The sequence below is a fragment of the Coturnix japonica genome, chromosome 18, assembly GCF_001577835.2.
Source record: "Coturnix japonica isolate 7356 chromosome 18, Coturnix japonica 2.1, whole genome shotgun sequence".
Taxonomy (NCBI): Eukaryota; Metazoa; Chordata; class Aves; order Galliformes; family Phasianidae; genus Coturnix; species Coturnix japonica.
This window is the reverse complement of record NC_029533.1, coordinates 7,201,423-7,227,916: the sequence shown is the minus strand read 5'-3', so window position 1 is coordinate 7,227,916 and position 26,494 is coordinate 7,201,423. Positions and strand designations below refer to the sequence as shown.

The 26,494-nt window shown below is 40.1% G+C and overlaps 1 protein-coding gene across 3 annotated transcripts in view; it reads right to left on the bottom strand.

Annotated features, from left to right (window-relative positions):
* SMURF2 (SMAD specific E3 ubiquitin protein ligase 2) overlaps positions 1 to 26,494 on the bottom strand; it is a 49,187-nt gene that overhangs the window by 9,041 nt on the left and 13,652 nt on the right. For 2 of the 3 annotated variants that reach the window (XR_004309184.1, XM_032448212.1), the window contains exons 2-12: positions 20,044 to 20,082; positions 18,451 to 18,559; positions 14,363 to 14,392; positions 12,580 to 12,713; positions 11,425 to 11,490; positions 7,736 to 7,820; positions 6,385 to 6,468; positions 5,460 to 5,662; positions 5,212 to 5,296; positions 4,066 to 4,224; positions 577 to 787 (exon numbers count right to left, since the gene is read on the bottom strand). Coding sequence is in view for 2 of the 3 variants with exons in the window: in XM_032448212.1 (XP_032304103.1) it covers positions 577 to 787; positions 4,066 to 4,224; positions 5,212 to 5,296; positions 5,460 to 5,662; positions 6,385 to 6,468; positions 7,736 to 7,820; positions 11,425 to 11,490; positions 12,580 to 12,713; positions 14,363 to 14,392; positions 18,451 to 18,559; positions 20,044 to 20,082 (1,205 nt within the window). In the remaining variant the exon portion in view is untranslated. The remainder of the gene's footprint in view (positions 1 to 576; positions 788 to 4,065; positions 4,225 to 5,211; positions 5,297 to 5,459; positions 5,663 to 6,384; positions 6,469 to 7,735; positions 7,821 to 11,424; positions 11,491 to 12,579; positions 12,714 to 14,362; positions 14,393 to 18,450; positions 18,560 to 20,043; positions 20,083 to 26,494) is intronic. The other variant, XM_015879567.2, reaches the window with a different exon arrangement.

The window sequence follows — 26,494 nt, the reverse complement described above, 5'->3', positions numbered from 1 at the left end:
CTGACCAGAAGATATGCAAACCTTCACAAAGCATCTTAAGATGCTTAAGCATCATCAGCACCACCGCCATCCCAGTAAATCTATGGAATTATTGCTCTATCAGTAAGACTTCATCAATACAATATAAAAAGAATGCTAAAGAAAGAAACCAAATGCTCATTTTATAAATGGAATTAAATCAAAGGTTTTATTTATGATGCCCCCAATCTTTGTTTTTGCAGAAGAGAAGAGGCAGGCATGCCTGGGACGCTTCAGAAAAAGAATATAATAATTTCCACTCCTTTACAGCAGCATTTCTCCCCCTTCTTTTTCAGTTTATTATTAAGTGATTTGACTGTCTCCATTGGGAATACCAACACAAATATTTCTTGGCTGGAAAAATGGTGACAACGCAGTGGGGCTATCATGTTTGTGGGTGGAGTAAAAACACAACAGGGATGGGTGGGATGGGTGATAAAGTTTTTGAGACAAACAGGCTTCAGCATTTTGTCTAACTGAATGACTTCTTCAGACAGTTATGGATAACCCTCCTCCCCTTCCCTCAGTGTTAACAAATGGGTCAAGATCTCAAATTACCTCAAAAATCTCTTCCCTGGAGACCTCAATACGACAGTGGCCAGCTTGAGGTTGCTGCTGTGACAGCTCTTGCCTCAGGATCTTGAGTTTCTGCACCAGGTCTCGTTTGTACCTTGGCACAGTCAGACATTCTGCCTCATCTGGAAGCTGACACAGGGACACTACCTGCTGCTGCTGCTGGTGCTGCTGATCTTTAAGTTGATTCTGGCGGCTAGAAACAAACACAGCTGTTTGCAGATATTCAAGTCATACGTCTCCTGTTTTCTTCATGTGTTTCTTAAAGGTTAAGTCTTAGTAACTGACGTACTTTCGATTTACTATGATTACTGTGATTACACTAACAACATTCAGGCCTAGAAAAAAGTAAATTCAGAGAGATTTTATCCTGACTAAAGACATATGCTTCTGTCTTTCTTGGCAACTATCAGTTGTTTTTAGAGTTGGTTATTTCTATTAGTAGTACTCTACAAAGTATGTAAAAGGTTACAGCACGATATAATAAGGTATTAACCATACAGTTTTACTACTAAGCTGCTGACACTGAATTTCTCAGATACCATTTCCATATTTCCTTTGCGTGTTTTGCCTTCCTCCAATTTAAAATTCAAGGATCAGCCAAACACTATGCCTCTAATCTACACTCAATACCATAGTCTGTTTTAAATGGCTTGCATGAAAAAGAGTAAGCTTACAAAAAGATGTTTGTACTGGCAGCTTGGCAAGGACCTTGTCCCTTGTACCTGGCCTAGTCTGGACCACAGGAATGTGGGGAGCTCACATGTAACTAACTGGCACAGATAAGCAAGTATTTTTACTAGCAATTCTAAGAGATTTTGTAAATCTGACTTCTTACTGGACAAAGTCAGTTTTGAGCAGAGATGTCCTTTCTCATGTCACTTCTCAAGTAGGCCTTTTTGCATGGCTTAGCTTTTTAGTGTGGCACTTCCAAACAAGAGGACAAAAGCTGTATTTCCCCTAAAACTTGAAAAGCCTCTGTGCAGGACATGTGATAATGCCCCAAACTGACTGGATAAATAGGAAAGGTCACAATTTAGATATATATTTTTTTCCAATGCAACGTCAATTTATTTTTTTCCAACAACAAAACCAAACATATGAGACAGAACCTCACACAACTTCAATACCTCTTAAGATTTCAGTCCATTGCCTGTTTTGAAACAAAGTCTACTGAGAAAGCTCCCCTGACCAACCAAACTTCATTTCCACCGGGCTTTCACCACCACAGCATTCATTTTTGGCAGTTAAAAAAAGAAGTGGGAGTGTTCCCAGTTTGCCCTGTGGTTCTGACAGCCATTCGGTTATTTTCAAACCTTTTATTTAAAGTTAATTTGCACAAACCACATTCAAGTGAAATTTACTCCAGTCTACAGGGATCATCTATATCCTATGTCTTACAAACCTACCATCTAGAAGCCCCTGCAGTGACACACATTTGGATCAGCTCAGCAACAGCTGAAAGCTTATTCTTAATAATATTATCATTTTACATCTGGGCTATAAGAAGAAAATAATGCACAGCAACCCAATTCTGTCATGATGCCTTAGGATGCAATACACTGGAAATCAGCTTAACTGATTCTGTGAGATTCAGTGTTCTCTCGACTGTTTTTAAATAAAGCAACCTTAACTTTATTCCTAAGCTGACCACATTATTACAATAAACAACAACTCATATTTTAAAAGTCAATCCCAAGAAACCAAGTCATTATAACAGCTTACATGGATACTTGATGTGGTTCCAGAATACAGTTCCATGTCATTTGTGCTATGTGCCCGCTATCCTTGTACTCATTATTAGTTCTAAATATGAATCTCAAACTGTATTTAATTGATTAACAAATTAGAGCAAAATTATTCTGTCTTCCGCTTTTTCAAATTCTGGAAGAATGACCTTATGAAAATATTCCTTGTATAAACCTACAAGAAAAGTTTAAAATATATACTAAAGTGAGCACACAGCGGTACCACACTGCACAGTAACCTAGACATGGAACATGTTAGTCTTAAAGAAAATGCAATCTCTGAAATAAGCATGAGTTCAAGATGTATGCATCAAATTAAAGCCATCTAAACCAGCAGAACTAGGAGAAAAAAATAAAATGCCATTCTCTGTATAAGACTAAAAATAATCAGTGTAGCATTAGCTAAACAATCCGCAGTGCTTGAAGCAATTAAATGTAATTTCTTCGTTTGTTTTCACAGCTGAATGAGTATGCTTGATTGTGTGCTGTACTTTGAGGATACAGCTAAGTACTTTTCAGGTATCATAACTATCAAAACCTATCATGAACTTTTGGCTAGCATTTTAAAAACACAACTGGATAACAAGCCTGATTATTTTCATAACTTGTAATGCCATCACTGGAAGAACAAACTCCTTTACTCAGCTTGACAGAAAACTCAGGATTACTGGAAGCACATTTTTTATTACAGCTCTGAACATAAAACTATCCCACCCAAATACTAAACTTATTTCTCAGATAATTAAAAATGTCAGGCCAAAGATATATTGCTTTTTTTTCCTAATAACAAATGAGGTGAGCTTAACAATTAAGTAAAACAAATTAAAAAGCTTTCACATATCCTGTTTGGTGCAACAAAAGAATAAACACCAGGAAGGATTTATCAGGCAGCAGACTTTGCTGATGACACTGCTGGTTGGATTTCTGAAAACCTTCCCTAATGAAAGACAGATGTACAAATGAGAAAGAACTACTACAGTGTGCTTACATTTAAAGAAATGTAATGTGGTTTTTGAAAGACAAAGTGGATTTTCTAGATGAAAAGCTATACATTGTCCTGCACAACAGATTAACGCAGCCACTGTGTCCCTAATGCTACTGAAAATAAACCTACCTGTGAAGGAACATGTTTTAAATCAAGTTCAGTTAACTAACTTTCTGTGCTTTAGGAATCTCAACTAGTCTTACCTTAAAGCTGAACACAGGAGCTGAATTATTTCTCTTTTTCTCTCAGGGGAGTAGCTGGGCACTTCTATACCCTTGCCTACCTGAACTCTGTATTGAAATACTCCATCACTGAAAGCAGTACTAAGCAAAAGGCAAAGGAAAGAAAGTGTCTCTCACCACTGGAAAAAAATTCCACAGGCCAGCCTTTGCATGGGAAGGCACTTACGTCCCCCCTCCCTCCTGGCCCCCACTCTTGGCACCATGACAGCCACATTCCTGTCTATATACTGCTAGAGGGATTTGTTCGTTTTGCTTTTTGGTTTGCTCTGTGGTGTTGTTTGTTCCTTTTTCTTTTTTTCAGTTTCGTTTTAAATACAAGTACAGTCAAACCATCTTTGCTATGTAACAGAGTAGGCTGGCAGTGCGTTCCTGAACATCACTGTTACACCTCAGGTGCTACTTAATGACAGAATACATCTCAGTACAAAATCCAGCGCACCTCAAGAGTCACTTTCCTTCCTCTCTTACATTCAACACATCCTGGAGACTTTAGACTTACTTTAAGACTAAATGCAAGTTAGCAGATAGCCGTGGGTCTGTAAACTGCGTTGTCCTGTTGTTATGGTCAACAAAATAAACTCTGCCTGTTGCCGTATTTCGGATCTCCCATCCAGGAGGCAGTGGACCAAGCTCTTCACAATTGATGTTGCTAAGATCCCTGTGAAAACAAATATAAAATGAAAAATACCTCAGCATTTGGCCTCTGAGCCAAACAAGTGTAAATGTAACAGAACAATTCCATGAAGTCTGAGAAAATGTATTGTTTCAGAAACTTGATCTGTTCAGCTGGAATCTCTACTCCCAAGGTGCAAGCCCACCAAAGAAAAAATACACACCCCAGAACACTTGCTGTAGGGAAAAAATTCTTATCAAATAGCCTTCGTTTGTACAAACCAACTTCAGATGTTAAACTAATACAGGCTTTAAAACAAAAATAAAGGCCGCTGCCACATTTGCTAAAATGGAATTGCAATTCTACACCAATTCTGACAGAAAACATTTTAAAAACATCATTAGTCATGTAAGGAGCTCTGAATCACATGTTAAAAACTCCTACAAAACAGAACTGTATTTCGGAAGAGCTACACCTTCAATGAAGGATTACACATGGGACATGTGTGTGCCACAGGTGAATTTTGCCCCCAGGCTTCCCAGAGGGAAGAAAACAGTTTTCTAACAAAATCTTTCAAACATTTTTTTAAACATAAGCACCATGACTCAGCTCTGCACTGAGCAACACCACCTACACTGGTCCTCAGAAAATCCTGCTGAAAACAGCATGACCACATTTGTTTCAGAGGTTCACTGAACACAAACATATTAAGTGTTGAAGTGTATAATTCACACCTCATATACCACATACTGCCAAGAACCATACTTTCTGAAGGTACAAGTCCTCAGATCCCCCAGTGTCCTATGGGCTGACAGACAGAGCTCAAGGACAGAAGGGCCGGAAGATGTAGGGCTGAAATTCATACAATTAACTGATTCTGGGTGTTGCATATCTATTTTAAAACATCACTGTTCAAATAATTTTTTAGGGGCTCAACAGGCAAAAAATAAAATACTGCACAGAGGGCTCCAAGGACAGCACTGGGAACTGCTTTGATTTGACAACTTAAGGATATTTCCAGCATTTTCTTACCTAGGTACTCTTGGATCATGCCACGTACTAACACCAGTTTGAGTATGCAGAAAATAGACCTGACCTTGCTGAGTCGTCCTTTGCTCTGTGAAATCAACACAAATTAACAATTATGAGAACCAAATACATAATACAAAAACTCACAGACCAATTGCCCCAAACTAAGGAACCAAAGTGATCTGACATACAGAAGACAAAGCTCATTTTCCCAGTTACCCAAAATATCTAAAATCAACTAATTTACATACCATAACCTTCAGGTAAATCAGGAGGTGTGTGCAAGTGTGTCCTGCTCATGTAATTCCTGTGCCTCTGCGACCTGACCCTCCTCTCTGCCAGCCGGGGATCTGATGACTGCCCACATGTGGCACCATTTGTTCCTGTAATTGGAGTGTTCTCATCCACAAAACAGCTCAGTGGTCTGCCTGGACTGGAGTATTCTGATGCTGGCCTGTTGGGAAAAACATGAAAATGACTTGCTTTTTGTAACAGAATTAATTGACATTTCTGTCACCATTACTTCAGAAAATCTGAATTAAAAGCTGGTGTAGAGACATTCATGCATGGCAAGCAACTAGAGTGCTTGCTGAAACGTGTCCTGCAGAAACTTGAAAGCAGTCATGGCATGGCAAGACAACCTCCCCACTGTCCTTTATATGCTTTTGTCTCAGTGTTACTAAAAGCTTCATCTAAAGGCTCTTAGAAAACTTAGTGGGCCGCAGAGCTGCGCAGTCGAGCCATGGACCAGTGCACCTTGCTGATGGGCAGACAGCTGTCCTGTGCTTGCTGAGTTCATCCCAGAGTAATTAGTAAACCTTCACCTACCCTATGGTCTGACCTAATGACATGATGGGATTAAGGTTACATCAAATGCTCACAGTGAGCAGCTCCCATCCTAAAAAATGAGAGTGCTGAGAGTAAGATTATTATTATTTTCTACAGCACACAGCCCAGGCTTTCTCACCTTGCCTTGATAAGCCTCAGAAAGCCACGATGTCTCACTCCTTTTAAGGAAGTGCTCTAGCCAAGGACGGTGGAAATGGGCTACGTGTTTGCAGAGGGACACTGGAATGCAGAATACCTTCTGGTAGACACTTTGACTTCCTTGTGGTCAGTGTTCAAGGACAGCAGACAAACATCACCACATGCACAGTCTCCTAAACAATTTCTTACCGTGTTGGTCGTTCCCACTGAGTTGTTCTTGTAATATGATTTAAATACTGGATCCTTCCAGAAGCAGTTCTCCTTTCTTCCCACCTACAATTCAGACATGAAGAGATAAGGCAATGAGTGGTATTTCCAGGAAACCAGGGCACAGAATGTTTCCATCATAAATGCCAACTCAGGAAGACTTACACTATAATGAATCATGTTAGCTGAACAAGGTAACAGGAAACAAAAGTTCAACTGTGAATTAATATTACATGCTTTTCCCTTAGAACCGGGCATATTATTAAGAATATCACACCTTCTAGTTCAATAAATATCTGAATTTTAATTAAATTCAAATAGCCACTGAAAATAACTTGTTATTTTTCTAAACTTAATAGGATCTATGGTCAATAACAGTCAAGTCCCCTCACAGCACCTTCATGCGATGCTTTATTTCATTTTAAAAGTCACCATCAATTAACAAGGCTTTTTCATTATTGATATGTTTGCACTCCAAAATACATGAGGCTGCACAGCTAACTTCACAGTCACACAATTAAACATACAATATTTATACAATGAGCATTTTTTACCAATAGTTTAAAAGCATTTTCAAAATCACACTTGACTTCCTCATATTCCAAATTAACAAAGTATTGCTGCTTAGAACCCAGATGATGATTTACATTTTGAAGCTGATCACCTGATGAGTTTGTCCTGTCTTTACCTGCCAAGAATCACACTCGAAGGTTCTGTGTTTGCTCTGAAAAAGTTGATGACAACACCAGAACCTTAAACAGAGCATATTTTTGTATTTGCAAAACTGTTCTAGGTGTTAATGGTGCCAATAACTCTCACATGGAAAAATCAAAATCCCAAGCCCAGCGCTTGGGCAGGTAAGGACGGCAAGAACTCAGGCGCCATTATCTTTTCCAATCATGTTTTCTTCATGCTTTACACGAGAAGCACAAGTTTCTACTGCAGCACATACAGCTGCACAGCTCTGTAGGACACAGCCAGGTCTGTGTGCTCACAGCATTGCAACAAAACAAACGTATGGATGAAGCCAACTCGACAATGTTGATTTAACATTATCTTAGTTTATCAAGTCTATAATTTAGAAGGTATGTTTTCTTAAGCATATTTTTAAAATGCATTTATGCATATATGCCACCAGCTCCTGCTTTCCAAAAAAGACAGGGGTCACACTATTAACTATTCTGTGTAACCTCGCTGGCTAATTTACTGCTCCTAAATTTGAAATCTTGAGCATGAGAACAAAAATAAATTAGGTCATTTATACTTCGATTTCCCATTACTGCAGCAGTCCTTTGTGTGAACTGTATTTGTGGTGATAGTAGAGTCAGCTTACCCGTCTGGTAAATCATTATCAAACAAACGACTGCAGTCCACAACTTGTCCTCCCGTGCCTATTCGGTCTCTGGACTGAAGACTTACTATTGAGATAATAAAGGAGTCATTAAAGATATGACATCAGCATGTGAATTACAGGTGCGTATAAAAAGAGAAACAGCATGATTTCGATGACTAAACTGAACCATGATCTGTGTATTTTTTCTTTTCCACATGTTTTCACACATGTTAATACTCCACACATTATTTAAACAGATATAGTTTAAAGAATATGAATGCAAGTTAAGGCAGGAACAGAAGTTCACTCTGAAGCTGTCATTAGCTTTCCCCTCTATAGGAAGGGGACTAACACACCAAGCTGTCCCGATGGACAGAATGGCTCTGGCAGCAAGTGGGCTGTACTAGTGTCCTGCTGGGGCCAGGATGTACTGCTAACACATTTTTGACTCCTTACCACGTGTTTTATGTGCACACGATATGCACACATACAAAACCAAGCAGAACTGAACTGCTGAAGTGCTGCGTGTTTCATCGGTTAGTTACTTTCAGACATTAGTGGTAGGAAGTGAAACCAACACTCACGCAAAGCAATGCTCAGCACCCTGCAAATTCCCTACTGCCCTCAGCAAAACTGAACTGTATCACCATTGGATTTCTTTCTAAAATGTTGTAATGAATATTTACATCTGAAGCCTTTGTTCATAGCACAATTATGAAAACAGATTTCTAGGGGTAGCCTTTGTTCCCAGTATCATAATTAGCAAATGTCTAATCTGACACCTTACGACATTTGCATTGCTGTGAGTTAGTTTTTAAGATGTTTTATTATGCTTGTAACAATAAAATGAGTACTTAATAACCAAATCCGTGCTGTGACACATTTCTTGAGGTGATTACTGTGCCTTTGGACAGCTGTTCAGGCTCTGTCTACATGCAAAGTGGAATAAACTTCCAGACCTTAATTTATACACAACCAAACAGTCACTCAGATCACCAAGTTCAGCCATGATGGAACACCACCTGTAACTTTTGCCAGGGATGCTCAACTGTCAACGACAGCACGCTTTGAAGTATAAGATTTTAGGCCTTCACCAGATGAACCCAGGAACACTGCAGCACCTGCTTGCCTTATTCCTGATCAGTATTAACTCCTTGTCTTCCACACTCACAAACACTACCTGGTAACTTCTTAGAGCAAAACGTACCTTACATTTAATTTCAAACAATATGAAATCTTTAATTAGGTATTTGTTCTGCAGCAAACCCACACATCACAAGTTCACATTGTTGCATGTAGGCAAGGTTTGGCAAGCAATACACACAGACAAAAATGAAACTAAACAAAGGCAATTACCTCCTCTTTGCCTACGTGAGGACCAAAATTTGTGCACGGCTTCATTTTGTAATGAGTAAGGACTCATTTTTTCTGCACCGCCACATCAGAAATAAAATGTGGCACAGAAGACAGCTGCAAGATTAAGACACAGTTCAGGTGCCCTTTGCATCCACTACTCACAACTGTTCCCCTCTTCTTCCCCCCTTTGAAGACTATCCCAAGTATTTATAATAAAGTTTTTCTTGCTCCCTGACCCAAATTATAAAGCCACACTCACTGCATGCGTGATTTCTAGGGCTATTATCACCCGAAGAGATCAATGACATTTTAATATTGTTTTCCCATTTGGCACAGCCTCCTCATTTAAAACAATTTATCATTAAAAGGACCGGGAGTACATTTACATCTTATTCACTTTGTTACTTAATTTTAAAAGATTTCTTCACCGTGTAACAACTGCAGTGGAACAACCTGACTTACCCAGGCTCATTTACTTATTCACCAAAATTGTATTAGCAAAGAAAGATTAGCACTGTAAGAAGATTAATAATGATATTTCCAACAGAAGAGACAGGAGTCTGCACTTTGCTGAGCATGCACTAAATTAAAACACAGCCATGACTAAGGAAACCTTTCTGATGATAACAGCACGAAGCACAACATACAGAGGTGTTCTAACAGTCTCTGCAGTAGCCTAACAAGCTGTGATTTTTTTGTAGGCTTAATGCATGACCCATCAGCTCCTGCTAATTAAGGACAGCCCCAGCAGCATGCCAAATGAACAAATGCTTCCTTGGCTGTACCACTTCTCACAACCACACCAGCTTAAGCCGACTGGTCAGTCTGGTTTCTGGCCACCTGGCTGACAGCTGCGTATCTGTGCCGGAGTGTATGTGCCATGCCCACACGTGGCATTCGAGCCAGGTTTCCTATGTGGCATCCCAGCAGCCTTGAGATGCTTCCACTTTGTTTTTTGTTTCCTGTTTAAGGCACACGTATTAATACTGCTCTTCTCAAGACAACAAGGATGCATGCTGTGTACTCTGGAGGGCAGCATGAGAGCATGTGACGGTGTGAGGGCACAGTCCCTGCTAGTACCATCGTGCCTGAAGGATGGATGGCTGCAGGCAGGGGACATCTCTGCTGTTTGGAGCAGGCCCTGAGCAAGCTCTTTCTTCATCTGCACTCAAATTCTTCTGAAAATGCACCACAGAAAAACAGAACAAAACAAAAAACCCACACAGATGCACACAGCCTGGGTGATCGGGGGACCAGCATACTGGAGCAAAAACTACAAAGCAAGCTGAACTGCCTAGGAAAACAACTGGTTTATCTTCTGTTCTTTTGTGTAAGCTCTCATGGAAAATGCAATGCTCAGGAATGGTCTGAAGTGTCAGCAGTGCACCTACAATTCCACGCTTCTACCACCACTTGACCCTACTGTGCCACCTTACTGTTATCTGAACACCATGCAAACACTCACAGATCAGATGCTACACAGATTATTAATGCAACATGGAGAGATAAAGCCATAGGTATTATTCAACAGGACCTAGAGGAAAGCTGATTGTTTTCTCTAGCTGACAACACTGAAAATACCTGGATATTACTTGAGGCAGGAGTTGAACATAAAAGTGAACACACAAACTCGCTGTTTTTCACCCCTACCTCCAGAAACTCTCATTAACACCTTGCCAGAAAGACTTTTTCTCCTGACCTACCTATTTTTGACTTCTGAATGTACCTATTCAAAACACTGTTCTCTGAAACGACTCACAATACACCAAAAGTTTATGAAGTCATTTGTGGATGCTTCATTTTTTCCACTTTGTCAGGTTTAAGAAATTTTTTTTTTCATTCTTAAATTACTTAAGGCTCACGAGCAATAGAATGATGAAGCAGAGTTACACTGCTGACAGGCCTGTTAATACCACAAAATGAATTGACCAAATAGGCCCAAACAGAAACCCACTCTTGCTACAGCAAGATGTTCTAATCTTGCCCAAAATATACAGGAAGCACGACTTTGCTGGAGCTCTCAACAGACAAGAAATTTGTAGTTCAAGGATTAAAGTGCTACTTTTCTTTACTGAGAAATTCAACAATTCCTAAATAGTCTTCATCCGACCTCTGTAGCACCCACTCTGTCCCAGCGCTTACCACAGTATGCATCTTATTTTTACAGTTGATAATTCTCTTCATACACACTTTTATCTTTGGGTGCAAATGTCTCTGGCAGTAAATTCTGGAGTTAAAAAATAAATAAATATGGAAACTTGGTGTCTAGGAAGGGTATTTCTACAGCTACTGTTCGGCTCCAAGTGAACTAAAAGATTAAAAGCCTCACTTACCTACTATCTGTCCTCTAACAGTGTCATTGTCATTTGGCCCAAGCTTGCACAGATCCAATCTCTGGTCTACAAAACAAGGACAAGCAGTGTAAGTCATATGATATTTTGATATCTTTGAAAAACACTCTGAAGCACCATCAGAACACAAGTGACCTGAGCATAAGACAGTAAGAACTTCAAGAAGGGAAGCAAAATTCAAGATTCTGGGCCACAATTTTCCATAATTCTAAAATAGAAAACAAGTTTCTGAAACATCTGCCCTACTTCACAGAGCTTACTTCACATTTTACTCCCTTGACCTGCAGCTGCCTTAAGGAGCTCATGGTCGGTCACCTCACAGCACAGAGCCAGCCTGCAGAATCAGTTCATTTGTTACACACTGTATCAGCAGAACTTCATAAAACAGAGCAAAATATACTGAAATGCTGCTATAATGAGAGAGATTTTAAAACACAAATTTCAGTTCTGACTTTACTTCAAGCAGGTTCCCTGCTGATAAACTCAGAATGCTCCTCTGCCAGCAAGTAACCTGTTTTTTTTTAAATGACCTTTATTGGCAACCACAATTTTTCCATCACAAACAACATGCCAAATTTTGTTCACAAGTAAGAATGCATCGTGACTGATCAGTGTAAACAGCACCCATTAAGATAATGATGAAACAAGATCTTACACATTAATTAACTTTTTCAGATGTATTACAACATCTGAACAACTCCTCATTTTCAACATTTTATGACAGAATTTACTAAGTTAATTTTGAAGGCCTGGACATTTTAAACTACAACTTTTGCTTCAAGAGAGGATTACCCTTTTATCCACCCTGTGCATTTTGGAGGTAATAAAAAGGAAATTTGAAGGTAATCAGAATCTTTCTTCTTTCAAAATTCCAACATAGCCTTGAAAATGCACAACCAGACTGCAGCCCTGAATCTACCACTGCTTTCATGAACTGGGCAAAAGAACTGGAAAGCCAATGGTAAGTTCTGTTCTCTAACACACCCATCCTCAGCAACAAAGCACAGTTACAAACTACCAAACTGTTTGGAATATACAAGCTTCATAAAAACAAACACAAACTCAATGAAGTGTCACTCTTCAACATTTCTGCACATCAGACATTTGAAAGAGAACACCAACATTTAGCTTACTTACAACCAGTGTCTTTAAGGCGGTTAATTGCGTTTGAAAGAAGTCTCACACAGCCCAGAAAACCAGCTCCCTGCTTTTTATGAATCTTCTTGTGATTCCACACACTGATCGTTATTGAATCCGATTTCCCAATATACCTGAAAAATGTGAAGAACAGTTTTGTGAATGACATTTACTGAATACTTTGAAAATACTCCAGAAATGACCTCAGGAGAAAAAAAAATCATCAGCCATTACATTAAAAACTGAACACACGCTTTACTTGCGAGAACAACTCATCTTTAGATCTACACATTACACTGTAACGAAAGTACATCTCATGAAGGAATTTACGAGAGCACAAATTAATCTAAAATCCTGATTCTGAACAAAGGCACTCATAAGAATCTAAAGTCTACCACAAACTGTTTAAAACAGCATCCCTGACAAGCTGGCCTGGCCTCTGTGGCCACATCTCCTCAAGGTGATGAACATGCTTTGATTCATGCCTACATTCAGCCTAATGGAAAACCATGACAATGCTTGTGAAGGATGTATTTGTTAGCAGCACTAGCACACAGAACATTCAGATACCAGGACAGAAACAGTTCAAGAGCCATCTGCAGCATTCCACCTACTGCTTTACTCAGACTATTCTTCCAGCCACTGAGAATGCAAGTCACCCTACTGCTCTTCTTCTTCACTTGGGAAAACAGAAGGTAAACCCAACTGCAAACCTGCACTCAGTAAATCTTCAGAAAGCTACTGATTATTACTAGGAAAGCTTCAGGAAGGCCCAGTTTGAAGCACACCTTACTTCACAAGAGTGACCCATTTCAAGAAGTTTATAACCGTATCTCAGTCAGTAAGAGTCACACACCCCAGCTCAAACACAAACTGTGTCCTGCCAACACTTCTACACAAATACTATGAGAAACCCAGATCTGTGCCTCACCCACACACTGTAGGCTACTGCATCTTTGCTTCTTGTTTGTTCGCTTGAATCTTTGCTCCTCCGAAGCAATTGCTTTGTGAGCTAGTCTTGGTTTACAGCAGACAACTTCAAAACACCTATAATATACCAGTAATTGCCAATACTGAATAATATGAGTAAATCATAAGTCCAAGAGAATGAATTTGTATCTACGCTTAGAGACTGAGAACCGCTCCCAGATCACAGATTCTGGCCTTCTGCAGTTCAGTTCCAAGTAGGACTTCTCTATCTGTTTTTGAAGGAAAGGTAATCAAATAATACAGCTAGTCCCTACACTCCCCCACTGACAAAACACTTCATCGGCTTCAACACATCTGAGTAATTTCATAAAGACACAAATGATACTGTCAAGGTTGGCAAACCAAATAACTGATCTAGCTTTCACGGTTAAAAGTTACAGCTCTGACCATGTAAGCTCTCAGTTAACATTTCTTCCTTTTTCCTTTATGGTACAAAACTCAAAGCAGAACTTTTGAAGTTTTATATAAACCACCTGCAGACAGGGACTGATCCAAGAAGCAGAAGACAGACAAGCCCAATGGAGGCACACACACACATCTACAATTTAAAACAAAAACAAAAAAATCCACAACTGACACAAACAAAACCCAAGGTTTTTGGAAGAGGAAATGAATTACATAATACAGGGTAGATTTTTGGCCTTACAACCTTGAGAATGCCAATTTTGCATAGAGAAACGAGATGAAGATGGGTATTCACGTGCACAGTTGCAGTTTACAATGTTTCATGTACTTAAAATAAATTCTTATGAGAACAAGCTAAGTGCGCTTAAAAACAAAGACTTATCATGACCTGTCTTGAATTTTCCAGTTTTCCTTGTTGCTTTAAAAAAGTCAAAGGTATATGGTTAAACACAATTTCACAATACAACAGTTTGAATAATATGCAGAACAGCTGAATATACAACACAGTTTCCAAGAATTACTGAAACATTTCAGGGTGAGGTTCTCATGGTTGAGATGTAGACAATAAACCATCCACACCAAACAGGTGAGGACTTCTACACAGCTACTTCACCTACTCTGATTTTTGCACCTGAAAACCTGCCTGATCCACTCAATTAAAGGAAATAAGCAAGGCAAGCTGCATTCACCAAAAGAAAAGAGGGGAAAGAAAAGAGAAGAAATAGTTCAGTAAGTGCTGGTTGGCTTCATAAGGAAATGCTGCATCTATGTCTCTGCATAATTTCAGGCGTGAAAATATATGGCTGCATTTAGAGAATGGTGGTAGGACAAGCTGACATTCCTGACTCATTTGGTGGATAAGTTGCTTTTGTTTTACATCATTTGGCAATAAAGTTCCAACATAAGCCTTAGTTAGCAATTTTATTTGTTATTAAAAAAGAATGTTCCAAAAATTAAAGTGAGCAAGTTAAATGAAACAAGTTCATTTTATTGGATGCTTCTCTTTTCCTCCTTATACTATTAATTCAAGTTCTTAGAGGTTTTACTTATTTATTTTTGAAACTCCACTCCAACAGCAATATCAATTTCACTGCTTAAATCCTTCAACAAAGATAACAGTATCAGTATTAATGAAGTGGAGATGTGGAAATTCAATTTCCATATACATTTTGTTAACTGCAGAGCATCTGGTCTATTTCCCTGCATTTCCCTAATCTGCAAAGTTAGGGCTTCGGATGAAAATCACGTGTTTGGAAACGTTCTGACAACTGCCTATTCTGAGCACTTCCACTGCTCGACAAAAATAATGCAAATGCCATTTTGGAAAGCTGCAAAATATTTTAATCAAATGTACAACACAGAGACAATTGTTACTTTGTCTAAATAAATTTGTCTTTGCCAGCATAGCACTCCTCCTGTGCCAAGATACCACGCTCAGGAAGGTTTGGTACCATGTAGCATTGTACACATTTACCCTGAAGAGTTCAGCTTGGTAGAAAAGCAGAATGAAGAAAGTGGAAAAAAAAATATTCCTGAAAAAACACATCTCTTCCTGATCACAAGCCAGATGTAATCCCTCCAGAAAGAGAGAAAAATGCAACATCAAGAGGAATGAACTCAGGCTTGGAAGCCAGGAATTCCCTACTTCTAATCCATGCTGTCACTTAGGCTTTTTTTCCTTTTATGAGCTGGACAAATTATTTAGTTTGTTTCTGTTTTCCAATTTCTGTGGTGTTTTTTTTTCCACATTTGTTTTTCTGTTTGTTTTAAATATAACAGCAGTGTCATGCTTTGAGATATCAACTGTTTTCAGGCTAAAGGAGAAGAAAGACAAGAGAAATAACAAAAAATATCATCCCAGATTTTTCCTCTTTCTCCACCCTGACATTGCTCTCATCTCTGGGAGCAACTGAGGGGTATTCTGAGCACAACAGACACACCTCAGTGGGTCAGCAAAGACATGCACGTCTGCCATGCTTGAGCTGGAACAGCCAGATCTGACAATGAAGGCCAAACCAGAGCCAGCAACACCTGAATGCAAAGGGCAAAAGCTTCACCACATCGATCTAAACAGCCACATCAAGGAGACCAAACTGTTGCACAGTGATGGTAAAGGAGAGCAGTGGTTCTGCTTGGGGCAGCGCTGCAGCTTGAGAAAGCAGAGGCACAGAACAGCACTTGAACCTGCAGCAAGGAGATGCTGGGGAGCAGAGCAGTCGCAGGAGCTGGGAGAGGGTACAGTGAATGAGCTGTATTGGAGAGGTACAACAAGGAGGAAAAGCCACGAATCCTTGCCAGGTGCAGACTGGAAGGCCACAGAGCAAGGAGGGGGCCAGAAGCAGACGAAGGCACAAATATCTTTTTAGGGGCTTGCTGTGCCATAAGGGTAGAAGCTGGCAGAGAAGGCTGGAACAGACCAGAGAGAATAGGTGAGAGTGGGAAAGCTGTGGGAGAGACTGAAACTATGGAGCAAGGGTGAGGAAGGGAACAAAAACAATTTGGTATGGTTTAGATAGCATTAGAATATGCTTTTAGCGCAAGAAGATCTGTTGACACGTAAAGTCTGGTTATTCAAAGCCTTGAGAAGAGCCCTTAACAATAGGGAACGCACAGACAAGCCTGAAAATAAGTAAGGGAACACATCCAGGGCAAGCATGGTATTTTGCTGATATCAAACTGCATTCAGACAGTAACTACTTGGTAATTTCTTTCTGGAAAGCATCCCATGTTTCCCCCTCTACACACACCCATCTAGACTTAAGGATCACAGCATCTAACTAATTCAGCTGCTTCCTTTCACAATAAGGAATTAAGGCCACGTAAGGCAAAACCAGAACTTATTTTGTTATTTATAACACTAAAGAATTCTTAAAAAAAAATAAAAATCTTATACAACAGTATCTATTATGCTGATTCAGGTTAACAAAACAAAATTCCCTTGGACTTAGCCAGCTAATTCAGACATTATTCCATAAACACACTGCAGCAGATCCATCTTAATGTGCCATTTTCATATGCTATTACATGATACACAAGATTAGCAGCAGTGTTAACCTGTTACACAAATCCTGGACAGGGGACTTCAATGAACACACTTACAGAGAGACAGCATTACTGCATGCAAACCTACAAAAATGGTAGGAAGAAAAGCAGGACGTAAGAAAGAGAAAATTATCTACACAACTCCACCTTCCTCTAGTGGATTTCCTACGCTTTGTGGTGGCAGAAGCAAGCAAGCAGGCATTCTGCCACCAAGACTCCATCGGTTATGCTTGGTGTGCAAAGTATTTCCTGTAGCAGTGGAAGTGTTGTAAGTCAGACCAGCGTTCCCATGCAATGGTGTGTTGTCAGGGTAAACATTAGGAGTCTAAAAATCTAATATACTATTACTTTCAAAGAATGAGAAAATTAATTCCTGCAGCCTACCAGGTCTTCCATCAGGTGCTCAGCAGTAGAGTGATTACTATTCTTACTAATTTTTTTTCCCCAAAAAAGGAAAAGTTCATTACCTGATTATCTGGTTCAGATAAAGAGCTGAGACCTGACTCACCTGATTAAAAAGTCAGTTATCTTAAAATACAGGACAGACAGTGAGCTGTTGTAGATCAAACAATTGACTTTTTATCACTGTTTCACATGAACAGAACCATGAACAGAAACACAAATGAGATGGAAGAATGAGATGAATCTCAGGGAACCTTTAAGGAAAACTGCATTTTAAGTAACAGGTACCATTAATTTTAATACTGTGACACAGAGATGGTCCAAATTTGCCTCAACAAAATATTCTGCCAGGAGCCCCTTTTCTATCTCTGTTTTGTATAAAACAACACAGACTGTGATCACAGTCTTGCTTCAAAACTAAAACAACTGAAGCATCCAGATACAAGTTTGATTTGTTTTATAAAAGAATGCAAAAATACCTTCTCTTCATCCTTCCCCCAAACTATATTATACCAAGTACTCTGTGCTTTAGGAAAACAGAAGAAAAACACGACATATACATGCCATACTGATAATACTGCTCAAATACACAGAAGGATGTTCAAGCAATGATAACAACCTACAAATTGGTAATAAAAGAACATCTGAGACAGGAAGTGATATAAAGGAGAGAAAAATGAACCAGAAACAGAATAGGATCACAGTGCAGTGCTACAAAAAAAAATACAATGAACAGTTTGAGGGAAATAATGTTACTTACTTCACTTTACAGGTATCAATATGAAAATATTACTATAATACCACAGTACGCACAAAGCATGTTGCAGACATCATCACTAGAAAATCAAGTACAGCATTCAGATTTCAAGGGAAATGAAAATATGATTTTGACAGATGTATTTTTCACACAAACTAATAAACTCTGCAATTTTTGCCAGGCTGTTAGTAGGGCAGTATTATGAACATCAGACAATTTCTGTGTACTTTAGAGGACTGCACTTCAAACCTTTGGTTATCACTGTTACCACCTACAGGTCATAATGCTGATTCCATTTTGGATCAAGTGTATTCTTCACAGTATCTGTAGAATGGCATTGGCCAGATCCGTCCACCACAACCTTAGCAAATGGATCAGGAAGTCCTAAGAAAAAGAAAAAAATTAGTAAATGGATCAGGATGCTTCAGAATCCTAAATCACTGCAACTTTTTTTAACATACATACATTAATAAAAGCCATCTGCAAATTAAAAAGTAAATCATATTTCTTGACTATGTTATAAAATAATTGCATGGTGTATTAAGAACTGGAGATGGCTTGATTTTTAAGTTATTCCACACAACTTTTTCTCAGCGTTTATCACTATCAAACACCTGGGGGAAGGAGGGAGAGGAGGGGTGGAGAAGCCTCTGAACACCTTGGTTTCCTTACTGTAGGATTGAATAAATTTTTGGTATATGAAACATTCAGCAAAAGGTACAGTAAGCAGAAATGCAGTCTTCCTATTTTAAAGGCCAATTGTAATCAGTATTTTAGTTGGCATTTGTATTAAAGGAAATAGTCTATAGCAGATTATATGTGCTTTTGAGGTCTTTCTTTTTCTGCCCGTTTCCTGCTGCATTTTCTCCCATCTTAGTACCTCAGAAATACTCAGCACAAGTTCAGTTGCTAACAAAACTCTGTGCAAAGACAGTACTGGACTACACAGCCGAGGGTGGGAAAGAAGCAGGACCAGAGCAGCCTACAATTAGCTCTGCTGCAACTGCTGTCCTGAGCTATTAACTGACCCCAGAAGGGATGGTCCCACCACTAACACCGTTTTTCCCTCACACTAATTCCTGCCCTCATCTGCATGCCCAGTGACTCAGCTGCAGGAATTGCAGTGGTGAAACATTATTTGCTTTTTCTGTAGTGTAAGGTTTGCACCAGTGCTGCTTCCTCAGGTGACTCACACAGAGCCAGTCTGGCACCAGTGGCTCAGGGCTGGTGCCAGACATGGCAGATGGGGATAAAGGCAATGCAGGCGGGCAGGGAGGGGCCTGCTGGGATCCATGCTGCCGACAGGCTTAGCTGCAGCATGGAACTGTTCTTTTCAAAGCTCAGTTCTGATCTTTTGAATTCTTCCTATACCCAACAAGAAGGCAGCAGGCAGGTGATGTGTGTGTGCATGCCTACGGAGCCAGTAACATTCCTGTCTGCCTTCTTCATCCTCCTTATTAATTAAAATATAATTTCAGAGTACGTAAGTATTATGACACAATTAATAGCTGAGATGCACTTATATGTCTGCTGGACAAAAAGTTCTTATATTAAAAACATTTTAAGTACATTACACTAATGCTGAAAAACATCATTCGCTTGAGAGAGTAAATTTGTTTCCCAATCCCATAAAAAACAGTCAGAAGGGGAGAAGGAAAGCGTTAATGTATTTGGTTTAATTACTAGTATGGATGCCATGTCATCCAAGAAAAAAAAAAGAAAGTAATCAGAAGCCCTGAAATAAAATGGAGCAAAAACATTACAGATCCCCCAGCACAACCACCAAAATCTCAGGCAAACAGGGATTTACTGAACTTGCATAATATTTATCCCAACTCTAAATGTTTAAAACTTGAACAGCTACTTACGGAAAAAGTCCTTTTTCACCAAGTTCTTTGCGCACAGTACTGTAGAAAAACAAGAAATGTCAAATTAAGTTTCTGGTTATTAATACCAACAGCATTAATTTACTTGCCCAGCATTCTAGAAAATCCTGCTCAAAAGAACAGGAACGAACATAAAGGAATTGTGCTCCTACTCCATTTCTATTGTCATGTAAAAGAATTCCGGAAAGCTGAGCCACAAGTGTCATCTTTTAGCACTTCACCTGTCAGGACATTGCAGGGAAGCCATACAGCCCTGCTTTCCTCAGGCCGCAGCCTCACATGCATTTTTCTCCCTGGTGTCAATGTTCCTACCTTTACCTATGGAGTGAACCACATCACTGCTAATGAGCTCAGTACACGGCGGCATGAACTACTCTGCCAGCAGAATGAGTGGTGTTCCACACATCAGCTCTTCTCTGCTCTACAGAACACTCACAGCTCTCACGGTATCTGAGCAAACAGCAGCAAGTGAAGGCAGCTCATCAGCACTGTCATGGAGACTTCCACAGTGGGGCAGAGAAGCACCATCCTAAATAGCTTTGCATGCTAGCACAACCCAAGTTACATATTATTTTATATCAATGGAATGAATGCTTTCCCAATTTTTATGTGGCTGTGTTCATAGAGATACTGATTTACAGAAAGCACTTTCCAAAGGAATTCAGCACTGTAAAGTCTCACTAAAACTGTGCTCAGGTCTAAGAAACGTCTGTGTTCCATAAAACAGAAGGGGATATTCATTAATGACTGCAGGTAGTCATAAAACAACCTCCTGTGCATTGACATACACTATAGGAAAGGCATTTATAAGTTCCCAGGAAAGTTTCGGCAAATGAGCTTAATGCAACGTGATGCTAACAACAACACTGTTAATCCAAAATAAAAGGAAAAGGGTCAAGAAATAGTTCTTCGTCTCAAAGTCATAATGAACCTCCTAAAACATTACTGTATTTAAGGGATTTTAACCCAGTAAGTCTCACTATAAACAGTCAACAAATGGTACCACACTGATAATGTGCTGAACATGTTGGGTAATGCTGATACCCGGAGTTCAACAGGAAGACTGTAATGCCACAGTCTGCTCCATGAATCTATCAACTACAGTCCACAGGTTGATGCAGTAAAACCTTGTAGGCCCCCAGTTGCCCAGCAATTGAACCACTGCTCCATTTATATGCAACTGATAACTTAAAAGATATGAAAGGAAATAGATAATAACAGACACTTAGACAAATGCAACTGCAGTTCCTTCAGATTGTATTAAAACAGGAATATCCTCAGCCTGACAGCCGTAAAACACCACTGCATCAGCTCAGTTCGAAACAAAACAATCTTCTTCCATGTACTGAGTTCCAACCCATCTCAGGACTTCTGCACACCGATGGGAAACATACAGTGGTTTATGCTCATTTTTCTAACCATTTCAACACTGCATTAGACCTATTCTGAATATTCTGATAACCAACTGATTAATAGCTCCTTGAGAATAAAAACGAAGGAAGTTTGGTTTCCTATGGATTTATGTTTGTCTGAAAGCTGCAGCTGAAGCCTTTCCCAGCGGCGGGGCTCTCCCAGACAGGCTCTGCAGTGGTCCACCAACACCTCATCTCTCGCTGCAGCTTTTTCCTCTTGGTTCAGTTCACTGCGACAGATCTCAGCAATTCTCATGAAACTCACAGGGCTTACTTACCTTTAAAACCCCTATATCCCATGCTACATTTCAGCTAAAGATTCAAAAAACAGGAGGAGCCAAAGAAAGGCCACTCAAAGATCCTCAAAGATCCAAGTGCAAATTCTGATTCGAGCCCCACGCAATGAATGAAACACCCATCACTACCAGATCTACACTGCTGCACCATTAACAGACCTTCCATAGGCACACATGGCCACAGAAGGACGTTAACTATTTGTAAACAGAAAAATGTACCAGGCTATCTAAACTTGCACTGAACTCTTTCTGAAAACTAGAATGCAAACCAGCACCCATATCTATCAACACTGGTTTGAGAAGGAAGGAGGAGCACTGTACCAGCAGTGCATCATCAAAAGAGATTAATGGCTTCTAGTACACATAAGTAGATAAAGCATCCATTACAAATATCAGTGACTCAGTGGATACCTATGTTTTGTATTTATTACAGACTTCCTGCAGAATAGAGAACACCACTACCCCAATATGAAGGAACAGCATTCACGTGCCAAGACAAACACACACATCAGCCTCACATACTGCATGTTCAGTACATACCTTTTTATCGTGCCTTATGATCTCATCCTACATACGCTATGGACAACAGAGATAATGAAACTTTAAAACACGTTACAAATTATATTAATTCTTAAGCTATCCTAATGAGTAATTTTAAAACGTGTACTGAAGAGACTGATATTTTGGAGGGAAGATATGAGAAGAAAGGTAAGAAAATAACTAGTAATCATGAATGCCCATGGAAGCAATCGCACAAACAGAAGGAAACACATAACCAATGCATTTAACATTCAGTACTGAGTAAGAGAACAATGCCGACCTCCCATCAGGCGCTGCTAAGCGAGCACTGCTGTGCCAGTGGGCAGCCCAAAAGGAGCAGGTCCAAAGCTAAGGCTGTGTTTACTGATGCTGTGGCTCTTCAGTGTCATTGGCACCACGGAACTCATTCAGCCCACTCCTGAATTCAAGTTCTAGCATTGTTTTTGTTTTTTAACCCAAGGGCTTTTCTCCCACAAAAAGTGCTTATTCCAGAACATACGGAACACGTGGGATAGCGGGGAGGAAGACAGGCTGCCTATCAATTTTTACCACAATAGTTCATTTTGAAGACAAGTCTTTCTTCCCCCTACAGAAACACCATCTTTTAATGAAATCCATTAGCATTGCTTTTTGTGATCAGATCCCAGTTGTTTGCATGTAATACACAGCGCAATACAATCATCAAAATAAGTCCCAGCTGTAGAAACACAATGCTATGCTGTTGCTAATGCGTGTTGTACTGATAATGAATGGTCGTCTATGCTTTAATCTGAATAAAGCTCCCAACTGCTCTGTCTCTTCTTGCCAAGAATTCCCCTTCCTCCTCCAGACTGTGGTTGCATTCCAATTACACTGCTGATTGGAATGAGCCTGCTCTGGGGGGAGGGAGAGGGAGGGACACAGCACCACGCACACCCCTCCTGGCTTCCACACTGCTGTCCCTGTACACTGAAATCCGTGGGGTGTCCTGAACCTGTGGCTGACATGACACTTCTCCTCAGATTGCATAAAACTTCGCAATGTTGTTTTCTTAGGAAAACATTAGAGAGGGGCAAACCATGACACCGTGCACAGGTTCCAGCAGCATAGCTCAATACTTAAACATTTCAGACAAATTCCTACTGTTTGCAGCCATTGCTGGCACGCTGCTCAGCAACTTTGATTTTCCCTGCTTGCACTCCCTCCTTGGAACTGCCTGAATTCCCACATGGGAAGATATAAAGCAGGAGGTCTTCAATATGAAGGGAGCTGTAAATAATGCCATGCAGATTTGTAACTGCAGCTATTGAGATAATTGCTTTCTCAGTTAAGGTTTTAAAATGAAACTGTTTATCCCAACTACTCACATTAAGTTTTATTTTACAATTAATCTCTGGGGATTTTTTTTTTATTATTTTTAAGTTTGATTTCCTTTCAATTTTCATTTCCTTTGAAACGTTTTGTTTTTTTTTTCCTGCAGATGAACAAACTAAATGACCATGATTGTAGGGTAAGAATTTCCTTTCAAGTTAATGACATTTGTGCATTTTAAGGAGATTCCAATTGATTATCATCAAGAAGGGATCCACAAATGTAAGTAATCCTAACAAACAAACGTTTTACAGGTGCTTGGGAGCTGTGAGTTCAGAAGGTATTGATGCATGAAATGCCTACAACGCAGCAGCTGACTATGAGGACTATTATTCCAGCCCCGATCACTAATCAACACGAGCTGGAAGGTTTCAGGTTGCACCTAGCAATCAGGAAGGCTGCAGCTGTTCCTCTCTCAAATCAGGTCTAGCAAGCCTATGGATGCAAGGTAGATCAGGAAGCTGAACTGGCTTAACAGAAAGCAAACCTTCTGGGGAGATGGATTAGTTTTCTTCTGGCTCCAAGAGCTGCACTGACTTACCCTGCAGCCACGGCATCACTGGGGCTGAATGCAAGGAAGCAGCAGAGGAGGTGAGGAGAGGCTGGAGTACAATTCTGACAGTAACCTGCAGTTCTGCTGTGAAAACACACTCCAGACCAGTGACTTTTGCAGTTCTAAAAAGTAGACCCATTGAGCATTAAAGAATAATAGTCACAAAACACAAACCCAGATGCTGGCCAGAGATGTGCTGAGACAGAGGTCCCAAACAACAAGCAGAGGGATGCCCACCTCCCCCAAGGCTGGGCGACAAAGCGGTGTTGATTTCCATTTAACCAGGTGTGAACTCTAGAGGACCAGCCATGCCCCGCTGTCTCCCTGCAGCGGAAGCAGCCAGGTAGGCCTGGAATCACCATCACTAACTGTTTCATCTGCATGTCTTTTCTGCCCTGAATTAGGAAATGCGTACCATGCTGTCTTCTGCCCCAGGACAAGTTGGGAGGGCTGGCAGCTTCTTAACAGGCACAACTGTCTGGAGCTGATGTCTCCCTATACGCTCACAACACACACACAGCCCATACTGGTAGAAAACTATTTTACAATTCCCTTTCAGAATTATAAACCTACATTTAGAGTCATGTCCCGATTCCTGTTGCCTTTTGTTATTCAGAACACACATCAGAACAATTCAGAAACACCAACACTTTTGTGAAGTAGTATTAAGATACTGATAAATCAGGTTGATAAACATCCGGCGCTAATTCTAAGTGACATTAATCCACTACTGTTAGGCTGATATCCAAACACAAGGTACACAGCTTTTAAATCCACTTTTAAAATACATACGAGGGTATCCTGAGCACAAGAAAAGCTCTTATAACAATCATTTCCTTTAATAATTGTTAGAATTCTAAACTGTCCCATAAACGTATTCCTGCAAGTTCAAATTCAACATAAGCCAGATGCTAAACCCTTGATCCACTGCATGTAAAATGAAACCCATTTCAAAGGATCACAGGCACCTGCTTATGAGCAACAGCACTCTGAATTCGGTCTCAACAAATTGCAATTACTCCTTTGGGACTAAATAAACAGAAGCACCATAATCTACATTCAGACACCAAACAGCAATATGGGTTATGGAGATGTGGGGAAAAAAAGTGTGATAAATAATACAATTTAGTGCAAAATGTGCCAGAAATGACCGGCAACACTTTTCTTAGCAGCAGATTCACTGTATGAAATTCTGCTCATAGCAGAAGGCTGCATTGAACTCAGTTTGGAACTCCTGACCCACATCCTTACTTGAATGCAGCTCGTGAAGATTAAAGATCAGGATGACAAACACCGTGCATTTATCATGGAAGAAACGATAATAAATACGTATTGTATCACGGGATAGAAACGGGACAAGAAATCATTCACCTCGTGCAATAACAAAACCCTGCTGTAAATTCCTGTAGGGGCAGCAACAGCAGGACGAGGGCTGGGGCAGCCTGTGCTGCCATGGCTGCAGCCACACGGAGCCTGCCGAGATTTGCCATGTTTAGACTCCTGTTTTAACATCACAGTGTCTACTTCACAGTATTGTTTTACTGTAAACAAAAGGCTTCCTTTTCCACTTCTCCTCCCCTATTCCAGTCCAAGCCAAAAGTAAAACAAAACACAAAACCCCTGACACCACTGCGTTCTTTGCTCGAGCAAGCAATGTATTCACATTTCCTAGCTTCGTTCAGCGATGGGCTGACTGCCACACACGTCATTAAGCCTCTTCATGTGTCCAGTTTACTTGATACGCCCATCAGGAGGTGAAGGAAAGAAATGATGCTGCCACTTTTGCTGTGAAGGCACTGTCAGCGTCACCAGAAGGCTTCCAAACCTTCTGCAGTCTCATGTTTAAACCAGCAGAGCTGACAAAGTAGACCTGAAGCTATATACATATTGTGAAGCTATATACCAGATAGGCTAATGAATCTGAGTGACACAGTACTACACCATCCCCATATGACGGGGCTTCAATCACAGCCCCGTGCAGAAGAAACACGTGGGAAACTTGAAGAAAACAAAGGCGATGGCGAATATCTGCATTTCCTGGTTTAGAGTGCATGGAGCCTCTCAGACCAGCCAGGATGTTTCTAACACATATCTTTCATACACTGAGAATTCCACTTCACTTCTCCACCCTACTACAAAAAAATGACCTAATCCTCACATCTTGCCCATTTTTCACAATTTGAAACAACACTACCGTATCAAGAGGTCATCCTAAAGATACCACCGACAAGCACTGAATGCTGTGCTGGTTCATTATTGGGCACAAAAGTCTACAGCTTGAA